This window comes from Coffea eugenioides, chromosome 8 (genome assembly GCF_003713205.1).
Source record: "Coffea eugenioides isolate CCC68of chromosome 8, Ceug_1.0, whole genome shotgun sequence".
Taxonomy (NCBI): Eukaryota; Viridiplantae; Streptophyta; class Magnoliopsida; order Gentianales; family Rubiaceae; genus Coffea; species Coffea eugenioides.
This window is the reverse complement of record NC_040042.1, coordinates 16,476,202-16,493,556: the sequence shown is the minus strand read 5'-3', so window position 1 is coordinate 16,493,556 and position 17,355 is coordinate 16,476,202. Positions and strand designations below refer to the sequence as shown.

Sequence of the window (17,355 nt, the reverse complement as noted above, 5' to 3'; positions counted from 1 at the left end):
TTATCAATAACAGTAGTACCACTACTTTGTCTTCGTTAATAGACCATCTCCATCGCCAAAAATGAAAAAACCTTGCATACACAAATGTTCAATTTCAAACTCTCCATAAAACAAATAAAAAAGAAAAAAGTCATTTACTTTTGGGAATGGAAAAAAATTAAAAATGTTCCTGCATCATATTCGAGAAATTTCTACCGATAAATAGGTGTAAATGCGGCTCTTAGAGGGAATCATAGAATGATTGAACAAAAACACAATGGAAGTTATTTCACTCCCAAATAAGGTATTTCACATCTTCAACAATTTTCAATGGGATCATATGGTTGTAACTACAAATAGCCTACTATAAAAATGATATTGAAGATGGCATTCAAAAACTTTGACCCCGATTGTGATATTTCGCAGAAAAATTTTTATGTTTTTCACGAATACATTTTTTAATTATTTTTTACCTCACATACATCAAATTGTTATAATATACCTTTTTTTTTGGCAGAAACTCTTAAAATAGCAATCCAAAAGGATTAGATTTTACTACTTGTGCTGACTCATCTTGACAATTATTGGGTCATAAACAATTGTAATCTAGTGCCAAAATTTCAATCTTCTCAACCATTTCAAGATAGCAAGAAAATGCCCCGAATTCTATATTACTTGTATGATTTTTGAGTATGGGTTAATTTAACATGTCCTGGAAGTTATTTTAACATCTCCATCTTTAACTTCATTTCATCTTGCGGGTTTCTCATAATTTTATTTTAGTGTCTGTATTTTCAACTTAAAATAATCTTGTGAAAAAAAGCTACAGTACAAGCAAAAACAAAAGAAGCATGGTAATTATCAAACCTTTCTTTTTCAATTGGTACATTTAAAGTTTAACTTGCAAGTTCCAACCGGTAAGATGAAATCTTAATTTAGGTCCCCCATATTCAGAAGTTAGGTCATGCAATAATTTGAGCATGCCTCTATAGGTCCAGCACGTTGAGTGATTGTTCTACTATCCAACCAGGAAAGTCACGGCCAATTTCACCCCACTTTCTTATCAATTACGGTACTGCTCCTGCTTTCTCCTCTATATGATACTCCATCTTCCTAGCTAAAAGCCTTGCACATACTGCATTGTTTTAATTTTGATTCAAATTATCATCTTCCTCGCCCGTGTTCTCTTTTTCATCAAACTTGGATTTGACAGGGTAGGTTCACGATAAACAGGTACTTTTCCCATATTCATCAGATCAGCTATTGCCAGAGTAAGTGCTGAGATTTGTTTACTTTTCTTGAAGTTCCAGGCTTTTTTTTTTTCTTTTTTATAAACATAGCCTCACCATATAAGGGAATTTCTGTAGATTCAACGGATCAACTGTTGCCGGAGTATTCATTCTCTCCAAAGTGAGTGCTGAATTTCTTTTTTTCTTAAACTTTACTTTTGAGTAATTAAGTAGCTTCACGATATACTAGCAATTTTCCCAAATTCAACAGATCTGCTACTCCCAGTGGTTTCTTTCTTTCTTTTATTTTACTCTCAAGTAAGTGCTTAATTTTGTTTTTTTCCCTCAAACTTAAAGGAATTTTATTTTTCTATTTTTTTTTCGATGTAGCCTCGCCTTTATAAAGGCAATTTCTGCAAATCCAACAGATCAGCTTTTGCCGGAGTGTTCATTCTCTCCAAAGTAAGTGCTGAATTTCTTTTCTTTTTATTATTATTATTATAATACACATTTTTGGTTGAAATATATATATATATATATATATATATCTGGCTTCCATGTGTTTTTGACATTTATTCTTCTGCTACTATGTACTTTTTATATGTTGCCGAGTAACTTCCAGGGCCGGGAATTAGCTTCCTGTTATTCTTGGTAGCATATCATACTAGTTTGGATGCACGTGCTTTGCACATTACCCGTGTTGGGTGGTAATTTTCTTATATTGCGTGGTTTTTTTTATTTATTTTTTTAATGCTAAGCAAGTTTTAGTATCAAAGCTTTTCCTTTTTCTCCGTTATGGGCATATAGATGAATAATCTATCTTTTGGAAGGGAATGATTGGAGTAGGAAATTCTAGGTTGACCTGCTTTCTAATAATATTCATGGATAAGTTTTTATGCATAACATTGTTAAACTTGTAGTTTTTAAAGAGTAATTTGTGTATGTAAGACATTTTGTGTCATTCTCATACCTTATCTTAGTGACGGTGCTTTTTGTCTTTCGAGAGTTTTCTTTCTGCAATTAATCATGAAAATTTGATAGAGTCATAATTCATGACATTTTCTTAGATCAGAAACTTGAAATGAGAAACCAAAAAAGAAAAATTAACAGTCCTTGAGAACTGAAATAGGGACACTAATTATCCTAAAGTTTAGGATAATGATACAATGAAAATGTTAGAATACCTCAAAATTTCACTGTACTATCTTTTTCGTATCGATTGATCCACTAAAATGAAGTAGGAACCTAGAACCAAAGTGAAGTAGGACCTTGCTAGGAAGTCATGGTTTTGCTCTGTCGATAAAAAATTTTGCACCGCATACTAGTTGAGCCAAAACTGATGGGGACTCGAAGCCAAGTAAAATTGCTATTTTATAAAAGGATCATAATTGTAAAATTACCCTTGTAAATTTGAAAATCAAATACACAATAATGTAAAGTCAAATTTTTACTATGTCACCTTTTTTGTTTTATACTTTCTCCCTTCTCTGCACGCTTTTCAACCACAAATTATTAGGACAGGATTCATAATGTTACTGTCTTACCTTGTAACATTTAAAATTTGAAAAATCTGCCTGAATGTCTATCACAACTAAAAGAGGATGGCACTGGTTAGTAAAAAAAGTAAAAATCAAATCGCAAGTAACTTATGAGTTATGACTTTCAATTCTTTAGTTGGCCTGATTTAAAATTGTAAATCATCGTGGCACATTAACAAAAAATTACACAAATTACAGTAGTTAAAACACACACACACACACACACACACACAAAAAGGCATATACTACACTTTTTCGTCCATCATTTATTTACTTTTGCAAGAGACCCCACGGACAGCAAAGTCTTTCTAATAGTTTCCACGAATTTGCATTTTAGGTTCATTTGCAGACAGGGCACCTTCGTCTTTCAAAATCAAGTCGTTTTCTGGCTTCTTCTTTTTAATTTCCATCATTTTGCTTTAGGGTGTTCTTTCCTTCTTGACAATTAACACTTCATTTCCCTACAGTTTCTTTCTTCCGAGGAACCACTATCGTGGATCATGGGTGAAGAAGCAACACAGTATCACTACAAGTAAAAGAGTACAAAAGAGAGAGAGAGCACGAGACCCTATAAAATAATTCCAAGGTCCAAATGTATCTAAAACTAAAAACACTTGAGATCTTTTTTTTTTTTTTGGAAGCATAACACTCGAGATTTTAAAGAAGCACACAAATGTCTTATAAAATCAAAATTCCTAAAGTTTAGGATAATGTTAGAATACTTCAGAATTTTGCTATACCCTCTTTTTCGTATGGATTGACCCACTAAAATTTTAAAGCTATTTAATTGAACCATTCCGTCTAGTTAGTGGTTAAAAAGCTGGGAACTTATAAAACACAGCAGCACATTGCAATTAGTGGGGAACTTTTGTAACTTCGTTAATGAAAAATAGTGTGGCAGACTAAATAGGACTTTAGGAAAATTAAGTGAATTTGATGCTATTTGTTGGCAAACTTCTTGGAAACTGAAGAAGAATGGAAAAGAGAAATATCTTAAAAAAAGTTAAACACAACTAATGCTCACATTCTTAATAAATCTTTTGGGCTAGTATTAAAAATACTTTAGTAGGTGACCATGTGATTTTTCCTGTTTTTCCTACTAACTTTAATCACATGCCAAATTAAATGTTGCTTTTTAAAGAACATACCATTGCAGGTGAAAAATACTGCCACAAACCCGATTTGTCAAGTGACAAGATCATTACTTCAGAAAAGGGTATGGTGATTTTTGCCTCTATCTTCCGCACTTTTCAGAAAGAAAAAAAAAAGAGCATAATCATTTATACGAGCTGCTATTGACAGAAAAAAAAGAGTATATCCCTTTAACAGGATAAACCAAAAAAAGGGTATAATCACTTATTTGTGCTTTATGATTATCCTATTTGAAGTACTGCTCTATTGCTTTATAATCAATTTAGTATTTTTCTTTATTTGAGCTGTTTAATTATTCTCTTTTTTTAAACAACTCCCGTACTCTAGATTCTAAAAGAAACAAAATTTTTCCAATCTCTGTGAATTCGACCCTACTTACCACTATATACAAAATATGTACTTTTATTATAATAGATTTTTATTATTACATAGGCCCGACACTTGTCAACTATCCCCTTCCAGTTTGTCTTTTTTTTCTCATGGTATTTTTTTCTAGTTTTTGGTTGCTTTTAAGAAATAAAGATATGGATTAGAATTTTATTAATGTCCTTGAAATCACAAATGCACCCAAAAATTTGTGGAGCTAATCAACTTATAAATATTGGTAAGACTAAAAACTGCTTAGACTCTATTATATATTTAGAAAATAATGGCCAACAATATTAAATTATTAATGTGTGCCCCTAAAAAAACAAAGTGAAAAAATGACTTTTGACTTTCTTTAGTTGGCGTGATTTATCATTCCAAATCCTCATGGCAAATATTAACCCAAAATTACAGTAATTTAAAATAAAATGCACATTGACACACACACAGAGACACACACAAATAAACACAAGGCATATAAATATAAACAATCTTCCTCTTGCAAGATGGTGCAATGGCTGCTCCTTTATCCGTTCGAAGAACCCACAGTCAATTAAATATCCCTGAAGAGTGAAGACTCCGCTGACTAAAAAAGTCTTCATGATAATTTCCTCATTTTTGCATTTTAGGCAGCTTCTTTTGTCGGTAAGGCAGCTTCGTCTTTCATAATCAAATCGCTGTTTGGCCTTTTTCTTTAAATTTCCATCCTATTGCTTTAGTTTTTTTCTTCCTTTTTGGACGATTATGGCTTCATTTTCCCACTGATTTCTTTCTTCTGATTAGTGATTACGATATACATTTTCTAGCATTTCATCCTTAACTTTTTCACACGATTTTGACAATTCTTCTGTAGTAACAGGATCAAGATGACAAACCCTTACAAAAGAATTAAAGAATATGATGGTTTTAGTTGTTGTAGGATTCAAGTAGCTCGAGTAATTGACATCCAAGTTATGACTAGCAACAAGTTTCACCGGTGAGTTTTAAATATTTAACTAAAGTAACTGTTTTGATATAAAAAGGCAATAACAGCAAAAGCCAATAAAAGAATTCCTTTTATTTTTTTAGTTGGGATTGCATGGATAGAATATTACTTAGAAAAACTTGTGTATTATTCACTGTAGCATGTTTTGTAGTGTAATATATTTAAGATAAATAAGTAATTGTAAAAAATAAATATTCTTTTAGAGTCATCACAATGATACGTAACACAACTGTCCCACAAATTAGACATCATTGCATAAGTAAATCAGTAAAGGACAGATTCACATGTGAATATTGTCTGGAAGTCTTTGCAGAATCAAAGACTTGTAAGTTCAGCCCCACACTTTTATATTAACAGATCTGAATGCGGTTTTGATTTGTTGACCAATAGTACTGAATCACACATTATTAAAGTTCATCATATTACGAACCGATGACCAACTCTAATTTCTTCCTTCTCTGTACAAGGTCAAGCAGCCTCTCTTCCTTTCCTGATATTCCCAAGTTAAAGAAAAGGGCTGAAAATGGCAGAAACAGTTCTCTCTTTTGTGTTAGATCAGCTCTCAATTTTTCTGCTTGAAGAGGGCAGATTATTGGGAGGGCTTCGCCAAGAGGTTCAACTCATCAGCGATGAGTTGGGGCACATGAGATCTTTCCTGGGAGTGGCAGAAACAAAGGAAGAAGATGCAGATCCCAGGATGCAAGAATGGATCAAGCAAGTACGAGAAGCAGCTTATGACACTGAAGATGTTCTTGATGAATTCGTAGCTCGCTTTGCTCACCATCATGCAACAGGGTTCTATGGCTCTGTTAGGAAAATTTTCAACTCCGTGAAGACTTTGCGAGCTCGTCGTAAGGTTGCTGAGCAAATACAGAGCATCAAGGCCAGAGTAAAGAATATATCTGAAGGGCATCAGAGATACCAATCAGAATTCGGCGGTACTACCCAAGCGGCGGAGTCTCTTGCTGCTGTTAACAACACAACATGGCGCTATAGCAGGGATGATGCACTTCTCGTGGAAGAAGCTGAACTAGTTGGCATTGACCACCCCAAACAAAAGCTAATTTCTCAACTACTCGAAGGGGATGATTCCCAGCTCAAAGTCGTTTCTGTGGTTGGCATGGGAGGACTCGGAAAAACTACCTTAGTCAAAAAAGTCCACGAAGATTTAGATATTAGAAGGCATTTCCCAGTTCGTGCCTTTGTAACTGTCTCTCAACCATGCAACTTCCAGGAGCTCCTGAAAGACTTGACTCGGCAGTTACACAATGATTTGAAGAAACCAGTTCCGGAATCGATTGAGGCAATGACTGCATTTCAGCTGAAACTATGTGTTAAAGATTTTCTTCAACAAGCTGGAAGGTATGCAATTGTGTTTGATGATGTATGGGATGTGGAATTCTGGAATGCGATTAGATTTGCACTGCCCGAAAATGGCTATGGCAATCGCGTCATGCTAACAACACGAAAAGCCGATGTAGCCTCTGCATCTTGCAACAAATCTCAAGATTATGTCTTCAAAATGGCGCCCCTGTCTTTCGAGGATTCATGGACCCTATTTTGCAGCAAGATCTTCAAAGGAAATGGTTGTCCTGCCCATCTAACAGACGTTGCAAAAGGTATATTGGGGAAATGTGAGGGATTGCCCCTTGCGGTTCTTGCAATCAGTGGGCTTTTGGCTTTGAAAGACTTGAATATTGCAGAGGAATGGGAGATGGTTCGACGCAGCCTTGTGGGTGAATTAGAAGGCTCTGGTATGCTGGACAGGGTCAGAAAGATACTGTCTCTCAGTTACAATGATCTACCTTGCCATCTTAAGACCTGTTTGTTGTATTTAAGCATTTACCCAGAGGATTATGAAATAGGTTGTCATAGACTTGTTCAATTATGGTCAGCTGAAAGATTTGTAGGTAAGAGAGAAGGAATGACAACGAGAGATATAGGCTTCGATTACCTCAGAGAACTGGTCAATAGGAGCCTAATTCAAGTGACCCAAATTTTTTATGAAGGAATCCCCTACGCTTGTCGAATCCATGATCTAGTGCGAGAAGTTGTTCTTTCCAAGGCAAGGGAACAAAATATGATCGCAATTACTACTGGACAATGCACAAAGTGGCTATCTGAGAAGGTACGTCGTTTGGTAGTCCATAGTAGCAGCAACAACAACACCGAGCAGCACCAAGAAAGCCAATGTTATAGCTTTAACCACCTTCGATCCTTTATTACGATTGAATCCATGAATCCACTAATATCCAGAACCTTGTTATCTGAAGTTTTGAAGAGTAGCAGATTGTTAAAGGTTTTGGATTTGAGTGATGAAGAGACATTGGAGAAAATCCCAAATGAGGTTTTCAACTTGTATCATCTCAGGCATCTGAACCTATGTAGGACAGGGGTTAAAGCAGTCCCGAATTTCATAGGAAAGCTTCGAAATTTGGAGTATTTGGGTTTGCGTGAAACTCAAGTCAAGGAATTACCCGTGGAAATCCTGAAGCTACAAAAGCTTGAGCATCTTATGGTATTAAAAAAAGTTGATGTTTCTGATGAAAGTTATGGATATCATGGGTTTAAAGCTCCATCAAAATTGGGAGGGCTTCTTGCACTACAATCATTAACAACCATAGATGCGAGTAGCGGATCCGTAATAGTTAAAGAGATAGGAGCATTGACTCAGTTAAAACGATTAGGGATTTCAAATCTGAGAAGAGAAGATGGAAAGGTGCTCTGCTCCTCCCTTGCCACCCTCACTAGTCTTCGGCAACTAAACATTGCTTCAATTAGAAATGATGGTGCTGGTTATGAGGTAATGGATCTGGATCATTATCATCAACAACAACATTCTCTTTCATCTTCGATGCCTTCTTCATTTCTCCAATCTCTTCGTATGCTAATATTGCGTGGCCGCTTAGAAAAGATGCCACAATGGATAGCTCATCTTCAAAGCTTGGTAAGAATAGATTTGAGGTGGAGCCGTTTAAGGGTTGAAGAGGATCCGCTTGAACCCCTCCGCCATTTGCCAAATTTGGCAACTATTCAATTTTTTGGATCTTACCAAGGAGAGGGGTTGTGTTTCAAGGCTGGAGGATTCCCGAAGTTAAAGGATTTGTGCCTAGAGAAATTAGAGAAGTTAAAATGGCTGAAAGTGGAGGAGGGTGCATTACCCAATCTCCACGTACTGTTTCTGGATAGACTTCCATTGCTAGAGGAGTTACCTTTGGGAATTCAGCACTCAAGGAATCTTCGAAAGCTGTATTTGTCTGAGTTGAGTTCTCAACTGATGGAGAAGCTAGAGAATCTAAATGAAGAGACTGAAGATTATAGAAAAATTGCACACATTTCTGAAGTTGTCATTGTATTGTGGACAGATGAGGAGGGATGGAGACTGCACCGGCTGTGGGGGAAGAAGATGTAAATATTTCCTTCCTATTTCTTTTCTTTTTTTTTTTTTGCACGTTTGTTTGTAACTTCTGAGTTTATAATTTGCTTTATCTTTTATCTTATTGTATAAATATTGTATTGCATAATCTTGTTTATATATGGTATTGCACTCTATATTTTTTGTTTTTGCTTGTTTATTTTTTTTCTTTAATTGTTTAGCAAATAATTTAGAGGGTGCAGGTTAGAAGTGCCTTAGCATCTTGCACACAATTTCAAAATTAAAACATGAAGCCCACATCACACAGACGTATTTGTTGATGAATGCGGAAGTATAAAAAAAAAAGCAAATAATAGTGCTTTGTTTGGAAAGCAATTTTTCTCCAAAAAAAAAAAATTAAGTTTTTTGTGAATATATTTTTGAATCACCTTTTTATCACACATGCATTAAATCATTACAACGCATTTTTATATAAAAATTCTAGAAAATAACAATCCAAATGAGACTTTTAGTGTCCTTAAAACACAAATACTTCTCGACAAATACCATGGCGTTATATAACAAACTAACGTGTTGGAAGTGGAAGAGTCCTTGAACAACACAGAGAAATAGGAAAGCTCAGGTCTAGTAATTATGGCCTCGGATTAATAATATTGAAGTTTCAGGAAAGAATTGAGAGTACTCTAGAAACATAAAGGCTCAAACCTTGTGCGGCTATTCTTTGCTTAGCCCTAAATCAATTCATTCAATAGATGCAATTCGTGCCAGTGATCGTTGGTGCAACTGATGGACAAGAAATCTATGATCTAATAGAGCTCAAATTACTTCAATTACTGAAGGCCTGTTTAAACTTTCATGCAGCTTTTGATGAAAAGCCATAAAATAGTCTTTTTCCACGCTGCAAAAGACATACACCTAAAGGAAAAGATTACACAAGACATGACAAAGCATCTCAGATTGCACAAGGCTACCACTTAAATCTCAGTGTGTACCAAATAGAAAGCAAATGATTGTTGGTATCAATTACCAAAAGTAAGCTAAATGTTGACGTGCCATTTGAAGAAGCATCTGTGTGAGTGTGTGCAGAACTCTAGAGAGAGTGTATGAGATTTATATTTTACAAGTCATGTAACTTGTAACGATGCCTACAACTATCAAAATTATGTATTTATATCATATCTAACCAAATTCCTTGCATCCTATGCATCATAGGATGGTTTTCCCTGCAAATTCCTAGAAAGTTCTATGCAAACGTAGGATGCTTTTCCATGCAACACTTTCCGAGAAAAATTCTATGCAAACAACTCAAAGGGAAGAAGGTCAACCCAATACCAGGAAGGATTCACACGATTCAGATATTGCCGCATCATGGATCTGATTCATGTGTCTCTATCCTTCAAGTTGACTAAACCAGCCAGTCTGTAATTGTTCTTGTGAGGACTCTAGTGTCATTCAAAGAAATTGTCTTGAGGCCTTGAGCAACAGCATCTACAGGCGAGTATATATCTCCCACTTGCCATCTAGGTTCCTGATCGTCCAACAAAACGAAATTTCAGCATAAATGGAGAATAAAAAGAAGAAATTTTAGTTAAGAGAACAATCGTTGACCATGTCATTTTCTGAATCTTGATTGTTCTGATTACCGTGCCACTTTCCAATTTTTTTATCAAAAGTAACTTAAAGATCATGCTAAGTAATACATACACAATTGGCACAAGATACAAGGCGCAGCACAACATGTCAGCATAAATTCCCAGAAAGCAAAGGACTAAAGATTATGATACAAAAGGAGCACAAAGTTACTGCAGCATACCTGTATGCAAGGTGTAATATGAGTTCCATTCAATATTATTTTCTGTAGTTTTCCACCAATAGATTCCACTCGAGGCTTCAGTGTCTCTTCAAGGAGATCAGTCTGATCAATTGCATCAACATTGAACTTGACCTGAAAAAAGAATCAGATAGACTTAAAAGTGAACATTGAAGTTGGAGCAATTCAATCAATTCTGGTACTTGAATAACATGCTCAAACCAGTAATGTATGCTGAACATTGTATGACTTCTGGAAACAGTCAAGATTCTCAGAGGGTGTTGGCCTGAACTCCGAAATTCCTTCAGCAAGCTGAAGTAACATCCATTTGAGGCAGTTTGAGTATTAGAGAATGACCAGAAGAAAGAAAGAGCGACAAAGCCATTTCACCATTTGACAGAAAAATGATGGAGATATAGACATGTTCAGCCACAAAGGTGGCAGGATTTGTTTTCCAGGTCGGATAGACATCATCATGTAAGTGGGGTGTCGCCTGATTAAAAACAGCCGGCAACTGATCAACAAACTTGTTGACTGACACTGCCACTTCTGGATCGTAATCTGGAATCATGGTTCCAAAAGTATCAAGTAGTACCTTCCATGCATCTGCTGTATATTAGTATCAATGACAGGAGAAGGCATTAGAATCAGAAAGATGACACAAGCAATTATTCAACCAAATCAGCCATATGTCTTCAATCAAATGAAGCATTGTATCATACCTATGAAAAAAATCCCAATTTGATTTTAAAACCAGTACCAGGATATTTTCATTACTACTTGAAGGCTTGCCTTGGTTTACAGAGATACCTTATATTTGGTAATTGTGAAACTTGGGGAGGATTTAATAAATGTTTCAAAAATAATAATTTCAAAACTTGGTAATTGTCACTCTTGTGCTCTATTGCTTCTTCATGAATAATAAAGTACACGAAATATAACCTAACATTGTTTGCAAGTAAATATCTCTGTATTCCCTAAGACCCTAAAAATAATATTCTACTCCCTCGACACAAAATAGAAGACCGATGTTTTAGATGATCTAAAGCCTGACATCAAAACACTTCATGCATTAAGTTTCTCTTCTTGATAAAGCCCAGTTTTCAAGCATCATTCGGCATCGCATTGTTATAAAAGCTTTATGCACCATTAGCTTGATCAAGGATTAAATGAATACACTACTTGAGAAACAACATTATGTGGGTTATGTGAAGGAAGGACTTAGGAGGACTCGTAGATTACAGCCTCGCATGTGCAGACACCACAACAATCAGAAAGAGAGGGTGGGTTCAGGAAAATAATGTTTAGGCCACACAAGGAATTAACTGTTAGTAAACATTTGCAAAATTAAGAAAAAGAAATCAAATGCAAGAGTACAAATTCAATTATAGTTAATAATTCATTTTCTTTTTCTAATTTCTAATTATTAAGTTTTGTACAAACCGAAAAAATTATATTTTGTTGTTACTGCTACACTTGCTATCTACAATGAAAATGCACGTATTAACATTTGAAAGTTGCAATGAAGTACACTCTCTGCAACATGTCAAATAACGTCTCTTTTTTTTAGTGTAAGTGGGAGGGCTTGAACCTAGGATCTCTCACTTACTCCCCTCCCCCCCCCCCAAAATAAAATAAATAATGTCCCATTTTCTGTTTAATGCAGATATTGTTGAGGCCTCTTTCAAAGCATTAAAATGGAATCAGGACCAAAGAGCACTTGTATGCCTGGGTAATCTTGCGTATGTTTCAAGGCCTCAGAAAATAACATTTGCACGAAGATTCTCTTTTAGCATATCTATAAGGAAATCAAGGGTAGAGACACTTCAGCAAACTATAGTTCCAAATAATTGGTCTTCAGGAATCCAAAGAGTTGCACAGGACAGGGAATTAGTATAAGATTAAATCAAAGTGGTGGTACCTATTCAAATTTTGTCCAATACGGTAGATGTACTCATCCTCCATTACATTAACAGAAGGTTCGTTTTCCGAATAGAAGAGAAAATGAAAAAGGTAAATAAACATTGGCAAGAATGTCACAACAGTCAGACGAACTACTCAATTAAGTGCAGATAGAAAACTACGCAACCATGTTGAGTGCAGATCGTCAATCTGTGGATAATAAAGTTGGTACCTACAACTAGAAGCTTTGATTTGGCTACAAATTCATGATATCCACACATTAGTAGCTCCACAAGTATTTGTGTCGACACAAATTGTAGGATACAATTTCTACAGCATGCCTTGCTAGTTTCTGAAAAGCCTAAGACCTACCCCTCATTCTTGAGCTATCTATGACCGTCAATAGAGTTCTTCTATATAAACCACCTCATAGGTAACCAGTTTTCCACTCTGTTGTTTAACACCCTTATACAGAACTTAACCCTAAAAAGTTAGACTAACTCAAAGAAAATAGTTCTACACTATCACTGCAATTTACAATAGATAAATAAAACAGAACAGGAACATTCCCTACCACCCCATCCCTTCTTGCACTCCACCAATACTCATCAGTCTACAACACAAATTCCTCCACCTAACCCAAACTACAAGTTAGATCATGGGAAGGTGAGAGCAAAAATGACCTTCAAGAGTCCAAACAAAGCCACGCTGTTTCTCATCAAAGCTAATGTCAATGGTGATTATATTAACAACAGAGGGATTGATTTGGCAATTTCTCAGTAGCCCGCTTTTGTAAAGAGCATACAATTAATCCTGGGATTCAAAAGATTTCTATTAGACTAACGCAGCATTGATGTATGAGTAGCTAAAGCAACATAAATAATGATGTTTAATTTTAAAGAAGTATCAAGAAAATTAAGAAACCTTTCACTGTGATCAACCTGAGGCATTTCGAGTGAATGAATATACTGGAGACGCTTCCATAATTGGAAATATTTGACTGACAAGAGGTCCTAACTGCATCATAGCATAATACAACTTCAAAAATGAGGAATGTTACAAAAGCAATAGTAGTTCTTTGAGAGGCAGTAGACAAAATTTGACACGGATTCTAAAGCAAGGGCTAAGAAAACTGGAGCCCTACCAATTGAACAAGTATAGTAACAACTCATCATATAAGCATATTTACAATCAACTCCGCCTTGGTATATAAGATTTAAAATGAAATTAAGGTTCAAAAACATATGACAAAATTGATCCACCAAATCTCAAGGTATAATATTTATGCAATATCAAAATATAAATTAAACAAACTAGATAAATGTTTAGATCCAAATTTCCATATAATCCTCAATGTTGATTGGCTCCAGTTAAACCATCACCAAGATCATGGATATGTTAACTATAATGTTGTTTACGTCGATTCCCTTTTATACTGAACTAATTTGTATTCTTGAATGAATGGAAGACTGATATGACTTCACCCTTTGGATGACTACTAATTGGTGAACAGTTCAGTATAAGGACAAAATTACAACAATCACAAATGAACAAAAGTGCATTAGTTGCTGTAGAAGCCATCAGCAAGCAGAAGCATAGATGCTAATACTCAAACCAGAAAGATCTAGAAATGAAGTGCAAAGTCAGTAATATGTACAGACATACCATTTCCACAAATATATGCAATCTACTATGGATACTCTTTTAATTTTTAAACTGCATATTACACTTTCTACTTCACATTTTTTTCCCTTGATTTTCTGAGTTGCTACCTTCAGTTACCATTTGTCCTGTTTCACTCATATGTTTACCCATTTTCTTGCTCCCTGTAATGTCACCAATTATTTCCTTTCCAAAAAAAAATCTTCACTTTACATCAACTTCATGGCATAGCTGAAGCAATATAAGTTATTTACAATCCATCCATTATATGAGCATATCCTATCTGAAATATTATAAAAAATTTTCTTTGTTAATTGACAGTCATAGTACGACATTGATGTGATGGCACATTTACATTCCTTTATGCATTAGCTTTTTCATGTTTGTTTTAACATTTTACATCTTATACATATTCCAATGTAAAGGGCATAGCATGACAATTAAGGAGATTTTGAGGATGATAGGAATGTGATCCGACACAATGGGTCATGTATACATCTTTTGACAACTAAGATGTTATTATCCATAGGATTATTGAAGGATTAGTAGAATTGCACTTGAAAAAGGTAATAAACTCATGCCATGGCATGATAATGAAAGCAATCTTAGTAGCTAAAGAGCCCTTCATCCACCAAGTATGCTCTCAGAAATGGCAGCAGCTGGATAAATGTCAAATATCTACAGGACATGACTTTTACATCACTGGTGGGGGAGGGCTTAGAGTGCAACGCTTCACCAGCATCTACACTCACAAATCGTAGAGTTCCCTGTTCATGAACTCAGACAAACTACATCAGTCAGTTGCATCGCTATCATAGATCCGCAATAGAAACCACGATTCTTTTAAATTTACCCTATATATTGGTGTGAAGATTCAGAGAGGCAGTGAAAGAATAGGCTGTTTGCCTGGTGAAATTTGAGCTGAAATTAGATTTAAGAAGTAGAGGTTAAATAGAGATAAGGAGAGGTAAAGGGCAAAAGAAAGGAAGGAAGGAAAGATGACTACTAAGACTTCACAGGTAAGAGACTAAGAGGGGTTTCGTTCTGAAACTTTCTTGATTCAAACTCACTCTCATTTACAAAAACTAATGCAAGCTATTCAAAGAGTCTAACACAGCAACCTAAAAGCTTTCTCTTGTAAAAAAAAGCAGCCATTCAAGAGTAGAGTCTGTGGCAATTGTTGTCCACTACAATAGTAGCTATGTAGGATGACCATTGAACTCCTAACCATGGGTGTTCTTTAAAAGTCCACCCATGCCTGCCCATTGGACTTCCAATCATGCTTTACCCTTAGATTTCCACTACTAGTTTCAAGTACAGCATCATTATCAGGCAGCCAATTGCTTACCAACAAAAGTTGCAACAACAAGCTCAACAGTTGCACACTGAAAATTGGCGAATGAACCACAATCTGAATCTTAAATCAATTCCAGAGCTAAAAGATTGTGAAACTGAAGTTTTTTTTCCTTCAATATATTGATGTCTTTCATGTCCTGTGTCACACTAGCTAAGCCGTGGCTACGATTATTTGATCTACCCTAGAGCACCATTACCTGCTTGGCATAGTATGCAGCAGCTCTTATGTCACATGGTCGGAACTAAGACGGAAACAAAATGCCCTATATACAAATCGAAAAGGATGATTTTACAAACTAATCTTATTATCCATAGTAAAAATGATATATATATAAAAGAATACCCAAATCTAAGCAAATTTGTCAGATACCACTGAAACAAATCAATTTGCAGGATTCAACTAGGGTGCAGGTGCAACACCAACTTCTACACTCACGAGTTGCTGCCATCCTATGCATGAACTCATACAGACTATTTCAGTAAGTGGCATAACACAGATGCATCCTGACTCACTAAACATTGTCTTGAACTACTCAATCTACCCATAGAAGTCCATTCCCAGCTTCACATATTACATAACAGCTCTTTAGTCATCATGAGCCAGCCAGGAAGAATTGTAATCCCCAAAGGTTTTTGGGCTCTTGAAGGGTGGCCTCCAAGAGTTCATGGCCACAACTGTATAAGAAAAGGAAATCCCCATCCATGTTCCTTGGAAGCCAGTAAAAGCCAGAACTCGGAAAATGAAAGAAACTAAAGCATAAACTGCAAATTTTTCCTTCTGCAGGAGGATTGCATGAATAGCCCAAGTTATGGCAGTTAGAGATGAAGGGGGCAAAAAGGGCAATTTTCTTTCTTCTTTTTTTTGTGTGAAGGAATAAGGGTAAGTACTGTAAATACTTAAATAAAGAAAGACCTCTAGCATTGAAATAAATAAAAAATAGCAAACATCAAATTTAATAAAGATTAATTGCTCAACTTCAACAGCAAAAAAGGTTAAAACCACCTTTTTTTTTAATTTTTGGATGGTCAGGATGACAGCTAAGCCCCTTAAATCAGTATTGGAACAGAATTACCTGCTCAAAGTATGGTACTGCCTCCGACGCTGGCCTGTTGTTGTATGATTGATAGGGTGTTAATTGTTGGTATTTTAATTATTAATTTTCCCTTCTATCCCTGACAAATATTGTGTTAATTGCTGATATTTACTCATATTTGGTATCGGGACTTAATTTCAGGAATGAAGCAGAAAACTACCAAAAAGGAGGGACTTTATGGAGAATATGGAGACTTCTAAGGGTTTCAATCCTTAGGCCTTGGATTGGTGGGGACCACAAAGCTATAAGTCATTTGGGCTCTTAAAAGAAAGCAACGTAGAGAGACTTGGAAGAAGGAGTAATTTTGGAGACTTTGTCCACATGTGTGGGGACCACCGGAGATAGCTTTTAGTCATCTTACTTTTGGCTTTTTAAGGAGAGGACGTACAGAAGCAAGGGGGGACCTCTAGTTTAGCTTTTTAGTTTAGTTCTAGTTTCCTTTCTCTGGACTGGCCTCTGACACACGCCAGGTGTTCGACAATATTCCCCAACGGGAAAAACATCTTTTATTCCTTGCTTTCTAGTAAAAACGCAATGCCTTTGCAATCCAGTACTTTTGGCTGCAATTCAACTATGAGGAGTGGCTAATTTCTTCATCTAGTCAGAGGTTAAATCGAAGCTTTGGTTCGACAAAACTGTGAGATCGAATTGATTTCCCTACGTTCTTTAATTTGCAAGTGTTTATATATTTCCTGTTCACTTATGCATATGATTATTTCTTGCAATTAAATACTTGATCACTGTTTAATTGTGTGAGTAATTAACAGCCATCTAAGAGTGCTCAATCCGTAATTGTTGGGTAATTTTAGTGCATGTGGCAAGTGATATGATTCAATTGTAGTAGAAACTTTTGAGTCGTTGTTGCGGAAATATATGATATAGCCTAAATAAACCGAGCGTGTGTGT

At 35.7% G+C, this 17,355-nt stretch overlaps 2 protein-coding genes across 8 annotated transcripts; one reads left to right on the top strand and one right to left on the bottom strand.

Annotated features, from left to right (window-relative positions):
- The first annotated feature begins 1,059 nt into the window (after nucleotides 1-1,059).
- On the top strand, nucleotides 1,060-8,801 carry LOC113779631 (disease resistance protein RPM1-like). Of its 7 annotated transcripts, XM_027325290.1 has the most exons (7): nucleotides 1,060-1,250; nucleotides 1,347-1,389; nucleotides 1,599-1,670; nucleotides 3,214-3,962; nucleotides 4,771-5,240; nucleotides 5,717-8,206; nucleotides 8,252-8,801. In XM_027325290.1, exons 6-7 carry the CDS (start codon nucleotides 5,773-5,775, stop codon nucleotides 8,659-8,661), a joined length of 2,844 nt encoding a protein of 947 aa, XP_027181091.1. In that variant the 5' UTR covers nucleotides 1,060-1,250; nucleotides 1,347-1,389; nucleotides 1,599-1,670; nucleotides 3,214-3,962; nucleotides 4,771-5,240; nucleotides 5,717-5,772; the 3' UTR covers nucleotides 8,662-8,801. The 7 variants fall into 7 exon arrangements, with proteins under 7 accessions (XP_027181091.1, XP_027181086.1, XP_027181085.1 ...); XM_027325285.1 differs by having other exon boundaries at nucleotides 1,061-1,250; nucleotides 3,903-3,962; nucleotides 5,175-5,240; nucleotides 5,717-8,801; XM_027325284.1 differs by having other exon boundaries at nucleotides 1,061-1,250; nucleotides 3,903-3,962; nucleotides 5,717-8,801.
- Nucleotides 8,802-9,615: 814 nt separating this feature from the next.
- Nucleotides 9,616-16,473, bottom strand: LOC113780338 (the record flags this gene model as incomplete). The annotated part of the gene is made up of 6 exons (XM_027326144.1): nucleotides 9,616-10,153; nucleotides 10,439-10,570; nucleotides 10,658-10,747; nucleotides 10,929-11,044; nucleotides 13,279-13,354; nucleotides 16,429-16,473. Coding segments are annotated over 6 exons (582 nt in total), but the record flags the coding sequence as incomplete, so codon positions are not given.
- Nucleotides 16,474-17,355: the final 882 nt, after the last annotated feature.